This window comes from Oculina patagonica, chromosome 4 (assembly GCF_052425735.1).
Source record: "Oculina patagonica isolate OP01 chromosome 4, crgOcupat, whole genome shotgun sequence".
Classification (NCBI taxonomy): domain Eukaryota; kingdom Metazoa; phylum Cnidaria; class Anthozoa; order Scleractinia; family Oculinidae; genus Oculina; species Oculina patagonica.
Genome location: NC_135761.1, coordinates 30,054,678 through 30,067,768, shown reverse-complemented (window position 1 = coordinate 30,067,768; position 13,091 = coordinate 30,054,678). Strand labels below are relative to the sequence as shown.

General features: G+C 38.2%; 1 protein-coding gene across 1 annotated transcript; it reads right to left on the bottom strand.

Annotated features, from left to right (window-relative positions):
• Nucleotides 1–59: 59 nt before the first annotated feature.
• Nucleotides 60–12,658, bottom strand: LOC144652306 (ribonuclease P protein subunit p29-like). The gene is made up of 7 exons (XM_078512349.1): nucleotides 12,605–12,658; nucleotides 11,187–11,248; nucleotides 10,178–10,398; nucleotides 7,355–7,432; nucleotides 6,504–6,565; nucleotides 6,081–6,182; nucleotides 60–873 (listed from the first exon to the last, which is right to left on the bottom strand). Exons 1-7 carry the CDS (start codon nucleotides 12,639–12,641, stop codon nucleotides 737–739), a joined length of 699 nt encoding a protein of 232 aa, XP_078368475.1. The 5' UTR covers nucleotides 12,642–12,658; the 3' UTR covers nucleotides 60–736.
• Between the last annotated feature and the right edge of the window lie 433 nt (nucleotides 12,659–13,091).

The following is a 13,091-nucleotide window of genomic DNA, read 5'->3' as shown; positions in this document are numbered from 1 at the left end:
CTTTAAGCAAATCTTATTTAACTTTTAGACTAAACTAAAAGTGTAAACTGAACACTGAAGAATTCAAAGTTTCTTTAATGCGTTAGAGCGACACAACTAATGATTATCGCAAAACACCAACCCCCAAAAATGCAATTAAGTAACTGACTGGTGGTATTTGCGGCGGGAAAACGTGCTTGAGCCGAAACACTGCTTCTGATTGGCTAAAACAACAAGATCTTTGTTCTGATTGGTTCAGAAAAGCGCGTTGCACGAGCTTACCGGTAATTAGCCGATCATGAAGCTCAGACGTAAGTGTTTATTTCTCAAAAAAGAAAACGATTACGGTACGAAGAAAGTTCAGGATTTACTATTCCTTTTCTATCAAAACTCTTCGGAGAATTAAGAGAGCCTTGCGACCAAGAGTTGCTGTTGAGACGGACACTTAATCTTCGCTCCTACTTCGCTCGGAATCTTGGCAAAACTTCGCACTTTATTAACACATATTCTGGGAGTTGTGTCCGCCATTTTGCGAGCCTAACATCATTGTGTGTGTCCTTTACATTCTCTGTTGTTCGCAAACAACCCTGCAAAGGTTTCCATTTGATATCAGTTCATCGGTGTGATAACATAACTTGAAACCGTCGCCTTGGAAAGAATGCGGCATTTTACTGGACTACACTTCAGAGTATTATTCTCTGTACTAGAATCCATGGAGTTGAACCCATCCAATGCTCTTTGCCACAATGTTGCAAGTTCACAAGTCTGTTGTGGGTTTAGGTTTGAATTTCCTGGCTGAGCGTTCACTCGATCTGTAGCGGAAATGATTCCCATGAATTGTGAACATGAATCCTTCAAGCTCAAATGTGAACACACTGTGTGCCTTGGGAATCACTGAAACATAAAATAAAAACACTTTTGATTTGTTATTTGCGACAACATTTTCAGTGAGCGCTTTTCTGATTAGTAGATACACTTCCATAAAAACCTTTTTTTTCAAGGTAGTTCAGGCTGAGAAAAGCCCAAATTTTAAGAAATTGCTCAAAAGTTACCCCCCTAAAATATGCTGAACTTTGTTGAGTAAAATTTTACTTGTTTACCTTTTGTTGTGAGAAATGATGCATGTACGAGAAGAATCGATCAGACGTCGTGAATATCTACATGTATACTTTCAACGCGCTTCCAAAATTAAGATTAAACTACTAAAATTGAAATTAAACAACAACTTAGAATTTTCAGCACCAGCCAAAAATGGCTGTCTTATAAAAAAAAGTGTGTAATAAAGTGAACTGAGATAATTTTAAACCAACATAATCCGTTTACTAGGTAAATTACTTTTCCGACTGTAAAGAAGGAAGGAAGGACAATAAAAGGTCCGTTTTCTAAGCCGAAAGAGTTCTTAAATAACTTGAATCGTTAAAAAAAACTTGAATCTTACCAATAAAAACGTGCAAAGATTCATCGAGAAAGCATTAAAAATGTCAAACTAACACAAACTTCAGCTGTTTTTTGATCGTCGACTTTTTTGTTTATATGTGATTATCAAACCTGAAGTATGGAAAACATTTTTTTTTCTCTTTCGCATAACCTACATGGATGATCTTTACGTTAAGGCCATCTCAGTGAGACTGCGCGCACGCAGAGATAACACACGACCAAAATTAAAACGATTTAAAAAATCGCGCTCTCTAACGCATCAAGCTGTGACTTACATTCCCTTTTGACTTTATTTAGAAGTTTCATTCGGGACGGGTTTAGAATAGCCTGAAATAACCTGACCTTGCCCTTTTAAAGAAGCTTACAAAAATGTTGGGTACACATCTAAAAATACGCCATGACCGAAACGTGTACATAAATATTCTTTGATATTTTCAATGACAACATTCGTCACAATCTCCGAAATAATTTCCTTTTAATTTTCTCAAGAGCCTGATAAGATTAGAAATAAAACTGTTTTCTCAACAAGCATCCGAGATAAACGTTTGTGACGCAAGAAAAATTTTTCACCGTGGGAAAGAATCTGGAGTTTGCATTACGAGAACCGGAAATGATCCACATTTCTACAAACATACGCAAAAAAACGCGCGCTTTGCAACCCTGGCGGAAATGAGGTTAGTTTCTGAAATCGAGTACAGTTTTTCTTATTTGATGTACTGAAAAGGTAAAGCAATTTATTACACAATCGTGCGAATCGTCTCGAAGTATTGTTGCTGTACAAATTTGCACAGAAAAAAATGTCGAAGAAAACCAACATTTCATAACGATTGCTTAAAAGCTTTAACAATCAGATTTTTAACCGATCCACACTTCTCGTGCGAACGGTCTTACAAGTAAAGTTTGTAACACGAAAATTCGCACGAAAAAAAGCCCTTTGACTTTTTTCCGTGCTACAAGGCACACAGGCCAGCAAAACAACACATTAGTCATAATTGCACACAGTATAAATTTCGTTTTGTTATTTAATATCGTTGAGAAAACCGTGGGAACCTTTACGCGATGAAATGACAGACCCGCAAAAATAACCCAATAACGCATTTGTTTTGTAAATTTAGTGTAGTAGCTTGAAACAACAAAAAATAACTCAATAAATCTATACTGTGTATACAACTTCTCTCCGTTTGCAGTTCAAAGAAATGGTTTTCTATAACAAAAATAGCGAACTTTCGAATGGTAATAAATCCTATAAAAAAATTAAATCATAAATCAATGTCAAACGAGTACAAATATCTCACGATATGTGTACTCCACAAGAGCCGTTTTTTGTTCCTAACCGCGCGAAAATGATTCAAAAACTGTGCAAAGTCAGCATTTTTAGCCTGCGTTGCAGACGAACAAAACCCCGGTATACTATTCGTCTGCAACGCAGGCTAGCATTTTGGGAAAAGAAAACGTCGCATTTTTACTCGTCGTTGATATTTTGACTCGCCTTTCTGCCTCGCCAAAATACCGCAGGACCCGTAAAAATATACAGCGATAGCACACACTAAAATGTCTAAAGTGTTACGGAACGGAGATATAGTATTCCAAAGACTACCATTTGACAAAATCAGCCTTTGGGCGGTTTTTTGTTTGAAGATTAGCGGTTTTTTTTGGGTTTGAGAATCTTTGGAGACCCCAAATCGGAATTTCTGTATGAGAGATTCTCGGCATGGCATTGAAAGTAACGTATCTCGACGTGTTGGAATTTTATTTTGTTGATATCGCTTCTAATGCGAGCGGAAAAACCGCTACACTTTAAAAATTATAAAAATTAAACATAAACACTTAAAAACACTCAACTCAATACCAAATTACCCCCATGACGTCATCGTTTGTTCGAAAGTGACCTCAAAACGAAACGTCGAGAGTTTGAAGTACCTTGCGGTCAGTAAAAAATACGAGCTTCTAATCTCTTCACAACAGCACTGAGATTATACTAATAGGATTAATACATTATGCGAATCTAAAAGCTGGAAATATCCTTTTTAAAATAGACACCCGTCTCCCTGAAATGGTCTCAAAAACGGGAAAATTACAGATTTCCTTAAAGGAATTCCACTTAGCCGCGCCCGCCTTTGATATCTTATATTTCTCTATATGGCTTCACGTTGAAATAGCGTATACGTGACACAGATTTCCGAGTCGATAGTTTATACAATTAGCATCTACGTAGATTGAGGTTGACTGAGGAAAGAAGGCAGGTTTGAACGAAAGTTTTTGAATTCCTTTATGTCAGTTTTTCAATACAACAAAATTCTTTTTTGGTAAAAACAAAATGTCTTACAATTATATCCGTCAAGACAACGAGCACTATTTCTTCAAACTCCATCAAATAAATTTTAGTTTCAGTTGCTTGGTTTATCAAAGATTTCGAAATTAATGCAAACTATTTTTCTTTGGTACAAGTTGCATGGAGAACAAACATTAAACAATAGTCAAACAAAATGGTACTTTAAAACTTGTTAAGTTCAGTGTAAGTTATTTTTAGGTCAGCTGTTTTTACCGGAAAAATAGTTTCATAACAAATATCGGCTTGTGTAGCTTTTCTTGGGTAAAAACCGCATAAGTATAAACATGACCCCACCCCGGACGAAAACGGAGGTCCTGGAAATTATGACGTCAGGCTCCTGTGTCAACAGGGTCCATATTTAATAGTTGTTTTCAGCCCCTCATTTTTTGCATAATTTGAATCACAAACGAAAGTTGCTGATTTCAAAATATTGTCTGTTTCAGTCCAAACTTGTGACACTCGCAAAATTTCGAATCGAGCAGAGAGTGTACATACTTTTAAAGTACACTTTACTAGATCATTAGATATGAGCGTACCGTATTTACTCGAATAAGCGCCGCCCCCGTATAAGCGCCGCCCTCGAATAAGCGCCGCATTTGGGACCAAGAAGTTAATAAGCGCCGCCCCCGAATAAGCGCAGCAGTCACGATGAGGCGCTTATTCGAGGAATTCCGTGTTACTAAAAATAGCACTACAAAGCAACTCTAAAACAGCCTTGGAAATTTCTTTTCGTCAAAAGCGATATTTCGCAGTTCAAAGTTATTATATTTTACCGCTCACCCCTTATTTTTCTATCCAAAATTCTTACAATACGTAATTCTGTTAACGTTGTGAAGGCCGTGAACTTTGTCGGAACAGCAAGCCCAAAAACTCTCTTCCGTAAGACACGAACACTGACAATCAAAAGTCCCTTCTTTTTGTTACTGTAGAAGTTTCGTCTATATAAGATTGTTTGTGGCGTCCAATTTTTAAATAAGCGCCGCCCTCAAATAAGCGCCGCACTTGGGTTGCGAAAAATTTAATAAGCGCCGCGGCGCTTATTCGAGTAAATACGGTACGTAGAAAAAGTCATAACTAAACAAAGTGTTTATTGGAAAATGCCGATTTGATTGAATGGAAACCATCTCGCTAGTTTTTGGTACAAATAAAGGAAACGGCCGAATTTTCTATCTTCAATGGTCGATGCCTTCATTGCTAACCAAGCCTTTTGCAACGGTAGATGCCATTTTTGCACTGCTTACGCTCGACTAGGTCTACCGTGCGCTCTGAATAGTAGATAAAATAAGGCCTAAATAAGGCGATTATTAGTTCTCCCTTATTACATGAAATGTTCACGACACGTTAATTTCGCGAAATTTGAGGTGCGCATATTTCGCGCGACATTTACATTTCGCGATTTTGCGAAATTTTTGTATTTTGAATTACTTTAATTTCGCGTTTTTGAGTAAGACACAATTTACATTTCCTTGGCATTTTTATTCAACATTTCCTTGTATTAAATAAAACGACTTTATCAAAGGAACAATAACGTCAAAATTAAAAATAACAAGAAGTTAATGCTTGTTCGTGAATTATTGTTCTTCAGTCAATTGACCACAACATCCATTTACATTGAAAATTCCTTCCTTCAGTGGTACTTAACTCGTTCTTTCTTGATTACTGATATAATAAATTTTCGCGTCATGTTATGTTCGCGACACTTATTGTTCGAGTTAAGGTTCCGAGTTCCGAGTTCCATTCTGAGCAGACTTACATTTTTTGGCAGAAATTTTTTTTGATGAGAGTAAAAATGTTTCAAAGTGGCTTTAAAATCTATTTGACTGTTTACGAAAGGTAAATTGCAAAGGGGGTGGGGGACTCCCATACTAAGGTGGCAGGGGTGCTGGTTCTCTCACTTAGGGATTTCTGGCAAGAACGCCAATATTTTTAGTTGTCGAAGCCTCATTTAGGAGTGCACATGAAAAAGTAGAAAAAAAAAAAACAAAAGTAATAAAAAATGCTGTCATCCTGTGTTGATGGTCTAAATTATTAAAAAATGGATCTTTAGGGGTACAAAACTCTTGAACCACGCCCAGATTGGTCAAATTTTCCGATCTCTTTTGGGTAAGCCACTATTATTTATACTGAATGTGATGCTTGTACATTGCAGGTTGAATACCATTCAACATTCCGTCAGGTTTTGCTACCAAATTGTTCGCATCTGAATTGACAGGGGCACTATGAGAGTAAAGAGTTGCACCCAAAACACAGCAGAATGACCCCGGTCATAACACAAACCCAAACCTCTCTCCAGAGGCCAAGGCACAAACTGTTGGGTGGTGCTTAAACTTACTTTTAAGTTTGTCATCTTTTGTAATGATCTTAAAGGCATTCTTTGTTTCTTGCAGAAGGATACCACATGTTCCTACATATGATGGACATTTTGATTGGCTCACTGTTACAAGAATAAGTAAAATTACATCAAAATCAGTCAGTCAAACTAGCTCTTCTACAACCATGCACTGATTATCGAACAGAACTTTTTTGCACAGTGGAGCTCAGCTGTAGAACACTTACCCTCAGAATTACGACAAGTGACTTCTTTGAGCAATTTTAAGGCAAAATTGAGTCGCCACAGTTTTAAGCAAAACATTAAAAAGAAGGATGACAGACTAATACTAATACTTATACTTGGGAGGACACAAATTTAGGCAGAATTGTGAGTCATTGCAAGTTATGGCTGTAAGACCAGATAAATAACAAGTTATTTACTTACCATTAAGAATACACCCATGGTAGTCAGCTCGGAGAAGTTTAGGATACATAATTTTCAAGTTACTGATGGATAAACAATTAACACTGTTAGACATGGAAGTAGTTGATAAATATTACATAATTTTTAACACATTCAAATTTTTAACTCAATAATTTTGGCTTAGACAAACCTCATAACCAGGGGGAGCCATCTGACATTGTTTTTTCTTTCATCCCCCTCACCCAGGGTATTTTCATGTAGCATATCTAAAACTCAGGTCTCCTCAAATTTCTAAGAACCTTATCATTCTAAAAATGAAACCCTATTTGTTTTCTTAAAAGCTCCGTATTGTCAAACTATGTTTCAACAACAATTGTTAAAAATTTAATATTTTCCTTGGGTTCCTTGTCATTTGATCAATAATAATCTAAGACATTTGGGAACAGAGTTGACATTGTAAGTAGGAGGTTTCCCACTAGTGGAAGTTGGCCTGTCAAAGCTTTGGCCCCTCCTCCACCCCGCATGTGTAGAACTTGATTTGTCAAATAATCTCAAACAAGAAACCTATCATAACATCATAAAAATAATAAGATGGCAAAAAAATGTCAAGAATTATTAACTGGAGTAAGCTGAACCCCAATGGAACCCCAAAAGCTTAAACTAATAGTAATTTCCCTCTCTCTGTTGAACACTGTGATAATTTCTCAAACCAATTTGTAAGAAATCAGGATTTTGCATTATTGTTTGGAATTAAGGAGCACAAGATTGTAGCCTGTTCCAGGCGTCCGGTTAGTCATGTTTTCGCTCGCTGCTCCTCGCGCCGCTTCCCAACTAACCGAACGCCTGGAACAGGCTACAAGATTGTAACTAACCTGTTGCCAGATGTTAAGTTTAACATCTCTTGCATATAACCTTTCCATAACTCATGAAGAGGTAGATACATGTCGTACCTTACAAAAAAATTGTGTTAGTGGTACAATAGGCCTTTTTTGGCATAAAATCTGCCATTTTGAACTCAGAGACTCAAAGGACAGTGCAGAATGCAATGGAGTCGACAATTGAAAGTACATGTACTGTTTGATGTTCGTGTTTTTATTTGCCTTATTTTACTTGCAATTAGTATTGGTAATCAAATGGTGACGAGTGAAATTAGGAAATAAAATTCAAGCGCGTTTTGTCAAAATGCAAGTGAAGTTATTTCCGAATTTCACGAGTATACCATTTGATTACATTTTAATATCATAGGTGACAAATTACGCTTGCAATTGTAGGTTTTTGACTGGTAAATTGCATCGCGAACTCCGAGCTTTGAAAAGTTGAAAGCATTCATTTTGCTCAAGTTCGCAAGTTTTTTAGTCTTTGAAGAAAACCTTTTAGAGATTTCTTTTTGCTGTTGACGAAAAGTTTCGAAGATAAATCAACTGTCAATTGTTTCTCACATTATGACCGTAGTTCGTCTTGAATGAACCGAAAACGTAGGCTCGATTTCCAGCCGCTTTTCGGGAAAATGAGCCCGCGCTCCTCCCCCGAAAGCACGGCTGGACGCGTGAGGTCTCCTTTGTTTGCCTTAGCCAATCAGTTCCGCCTGCAGATTTTTGTCGGCCGAACAGGCCGCATAAATAATTTGTCGACAAAGATGTTCAAAATGACGAATGTTGCGTGTGGCACGTGACGGATTTTAGAGATGTTTATTATAGCAAAAGCGATAGAAAAGCAGGTTAGCGGCCAGGTGTCTTCTAGTCGAACAGGTCAGGGTCGCTGATCTACAATCTACATTCGATCTTGCCGTGGTGCCAACGTAACGCACGACGGGTCGTGCGCGCTCGATCACATCTACATCTTATTCCTTTTTCTTAGGGAGGGCGATAGTTCTCAGGGCGGTAACATATACATTTTATGAATGTAGATCTTCTAGCGAAATAGCAGCAATCTGCAATGAAGGCAAAACGGCGCGAAGCACCTGACAGAAGGGTCGCTCTTCACACATACCCTAAATGTCTTCAACATAAGCGCCAATCGGCAAACGAATTCATCGACAGCGCATACATTTTATCGTCCATGTGCGCTCACCTCCAGCCGACTCTCTGGGGAGGAACAGACGGACTCGAGGGGCGGCGCGACTACCGAAAACGTTGCCCGTGTAAAACGCTCAAAAGTTCGCTCGATGCCATTTATGTAATTGGCTTAAGTCTAGAAGTCGTTTTGACGACTTGAAATATAAAATATCATCAAAAGTTTTATTACAGGCCAAGGCTAGCTGGCTAAGATGAAATTCAAGCGAAAATGTACAAAGTTTAAGCTTTAAAACATCTTTTATTAGGGACGCCATCTTGCCACTAACTACGTTGCCATGGCAATTTTATAATTTCACATGTGAAATTATAAATTAACGTTAAAATTTCGCGCCAAAATTAAGGAGTAATTTGTCACCTATGATATTAGATGTTGAAACACCACTTGTATTCTTTCCCGGGTTTTTGTTACGCTAATCTTTGCAAACGTAACACGATACTTCTGTTCGTTTGTAACAAGATACTTTTGTTGTTTTCCTTGAAAATGCCGTAACGTGACCCTTTGTTCGTTTGTCTCTTTTTTGTTTCACGGCGACATCGATGGCATTTGTCTTCCTTTCAATAATAAAGCCAATTATTTCACTTTAATTTAATTAAGTTGCAGTTTAAACTGCACGAAAGACGTTTCTCAAAAAGTAAAGAGCAAATCTAGTCAAAAACATCGCTTTCGAAATGTTTTTTAAAACGCATTACAGCTAGGATAATTGTTTCCTGGTTATCAGGAGTTTCACGCCGAAAATCCCGGTGCAAGTTTTTGCATTACTAATTACGAAAGCGCTGTGAAAGTCTAAAAATCTAATAAATTAATTTGCAGTTTTCTCTTGGCGCCACAAAGTCTGCAGCAATCCTACCACAAACACGCAATACACGCGATGTTCATGAGAGTTCCAGCAAAAACGTATACTAAACTGCGCATGCGTATGGCGTAAAGTACGTTGCCCTAGAACGTCGAGTAGTACCACAAGGAGGGCAAAGGGTTTTCTGAAACAAATATATACCTTTGAGATCTTCATATGAAAGTAACGTAGATGTGGTCCAGGTTTTACCTAGGGGTACGGTCAGGTGCTCCCCAACCCCACCCCCCTCACAAGGAATAATTAATTAATTGATATTAATTAATTAATTGACTATTAAAGTTTACACCATAGCGCTTTAGGGGTTTAGCGGACGACAGCCCCAACAAACCATCACAATAGTGAATTCTGCACTAAAAACGGGGCAATTATATAGCAAAATACAGAGCTTGTATGGAAATTGCAGACAAAGCAGTGCCATTGTAAACCACAATAACAGGTTTCCCACCCAGGCCTGACATTCCTAAAATTTCATCAGTAAAATCATTTACCTGATATATCAAACTCAATTTTATGATTTCAAGTTGTTTGACAACAAAATCCCTGAAATTCCCATACAAACTCTGTATTTTTTTGTCTATATGACTAGTTTGGCTGATAATAATGGTAGAAAAATTTGTCAAAAAATTGTACAATAAAAAGTTAAGGATATAAGTATTAAGAATAAAAACTGGTACAAATTAGGACAAAAGTTAAAAAAATATGTAAAATTGTTTAATCTTGAAGCCAAAAAAAGTGTTCGTGACTGTGCTAATACATCCTCGCTCACCTTTGATTTTTGGGTGAAATCTTGAAAATTCCACGTCTCCTTTTCTCTCTTGCAGACATTTCTTTTCTCTTTGGTTTCTTATTTGATTTGTTTTTGTGTTTGTTGAGCCTGTCCAACATCACAGGGTCACACTGCATTTTGCTTCCCAACTGATCTGTATTGTTCTGCACCACTCTTGTTGTGAATGAATAAACATAGCTGGTAGCAGAGCAATTTAAAGGCTGTAAACAGATACAGAATATCACATATTAGTATTTATACCATGCCATAAAAATACAGCCAATCAGATCAGGAGCCGTTGTATCGCGGTCCCCACCTTCCCATCGTGCGCTGCGTCTTTTCTTGGGTGGCGTCTGCGCCTCTCCCACTTCTCTCCCTCGCCTAGGCTCGTGTGTTCGTCAGTGGTGACTAGTATATACCACACAAGTGAATGGTGCTTTTCGCGCAAGCTGATTGGTTAACTCACAGGTGATTAGCTAAGTACTATTCACCTCCGAGCAGCTAAAGAGAAAGAAACTGCCTTCATGCGTCGCTTTGTTTACAAAAAGTAATGTTTTGGTCCGCTAGTCATTCAACTTGTGTGGTATACACTAAAACAATTATTCACCTCAGTGTCGGTGAACGTGGTGGATATTTACCTTGCCGCTTCGCAGCTCAGTAAACATCCACCACTATTCACCTTCACTTTGGCGAATAATTGTTAATTATTATTCAACAGATGTGCACGCTGCCCATATATGGTCAGAATGTTAGTGTTATCGGTCATTTGGCATAACAAATATCATGTGATATATAAAGGCAGAAAGGATTTGCTCCAAATCTTGCAAAGTGCTGCATAACCAAAGTTCCTAGTTGCAAAAAATGTTTTTTATTGACAATTTGCTTATCTTGAGAAAATATCATCTGATTTTAGCTAACAAGGCCTATGGCCTCATCACCCGATATTCCTCAAGGTTTGCAGGATAATTGCTTCTTTACTGTACTCTTTAAAATTAAAACATTTCATTACCTGAAGTCCAAGTTCTTCCATCTTGTGTTTAACACGGTCTGGAAGGCCAGCATACAGTGTAGCTATAACAAGACCAACAAAATTATCACACAACATTTAGTTTATATAAATCATAAAAACAGTAATAACAGGATTAATAATAACAATTTACACAAATAATATCCCTATAAGCCTCTTTGACATTCTAAAGTACAGTAAGATTATATTTCCAAACTAAGTAATATTATATTTCCCAAAAAAAATTAATCATTTTTGCCATTGTCGTTTGCATGTCATGGGATAGGGGCACTTGGTGGTCTAATATGACACAATGTGGGGCATTTGAACACCATTTTTAGAGGGGGACATGGGGACCCTGAACACTCAACACTGCAAAAAAAATACAAAAACACCACCTCACTGCAAGAAAAACTGCAAGATGGGATTTTATTCACCACAACACTGCATAAAAACATTAGCAACATTGCAACACCGCAAACTCCCATATACCAGGCGTAGTCAATCGATAAACCGATATCGTTAACGTAATAAAATCGCCACTCGAAAAAAGAAAAAGGTGAGTCGATGATCGCCTTGTGGGTCGGTTTGGTTCTCGAAACAGGGTGTCGTGGATTCCCGCGCTGTGAGGGATCAGATCATCGGGCCGGGTGGCTGACACCAGAATATGGGTCACGTCTCCTCCCTGCGGCAGTAACAATGCATCTACTTCGGTGATATCGATTTCATCTACAATTTTTCATCGAAACAATCGATAAAAATGGAGCGTTGTATCGTCGATATCATCGATATCAATCATATTGAATCGTGATATGTATCGTTGATTTCCGATATCGACTTCTAACCCTGGCATATAGGATGCAAACATTTCAACAACCAAGACTTCAAAAGTTAATGCCCAGGTGTTGCTTGGAGGGTCGATGTTGAAGTTTCCATTTGATCATTACATTGCCAGAGTGTTTTTTCTCACTGACTCACACTTTTTCAAGACCCTATGCCATGTCAAATCCTGATCTCTTGTGTCTATGTTCTTTTATATCTTCATGATTGAAATTCCAAATGTTATGCATAATTCGAGCTAAGTACATCTTCTATAATCTTGGCCCCATTTGTTCAAAGGGTGCATAATACTACTCACCGGATAAACCACTATCCAGTAGAAAAGTGTTGACAAAACAAACTATGCCATCCACTAGATAGCTATTTATCCGGTGATAGCGTGCCTGATTTGTTTTAGTGATGGCATTATTCACACTTGAACAGCTTTGAACAACTGGTGCTAGTTGCTTTCTCGCAGTGCTTACGTGAATTTGAGCTAATTGTCTTTGAGCTTTTCTGTACAGTCCGTACAGAGATTCTCCCATTACAGCTCTCGTGCTCAGTTAGTAGATAAAAAAGCTAGCCTTATTCCGTGTACTTACCCGCCGAAACATCGGCAACCCTCCTCATGTCCGCCATATTGCTTCCTTCTCGACCCAGTCTCATATCGCTAACGAATGTCATCATGTATTTTTCACGAAAAGTCTCGCCAACCTAAGAGGCCCAACTTTCCTGTCTCCCCTCACGGTCTCTCCACTAGAATACTAGTAGCAACGTAGTACCGAGTTATTTAGGGTTTGATAGGAGTCTATAGGTCTTACCAATGTCCATAGACTTCAGTCGTTACTATTTTAATAGTGCGCAGTTTTTAGCCTACGTTGCAGACGAACTAAACCAGCCGAAAACTGGTAACCTGCGTATACCGGGCCGCGCATGAACAAACAGAAAACTCACGCCTAGCCTGCGTAGTTTTTGAGCGCGAATTGAGGGAAACGTGAAAGGCGCAAGACGGCCAAGCCTTTCGCGTTTTCCAAATACGCACCCAAAATAACACAGGCTAGTTTTCGTGCGGGTGACCCTATTTGGAGG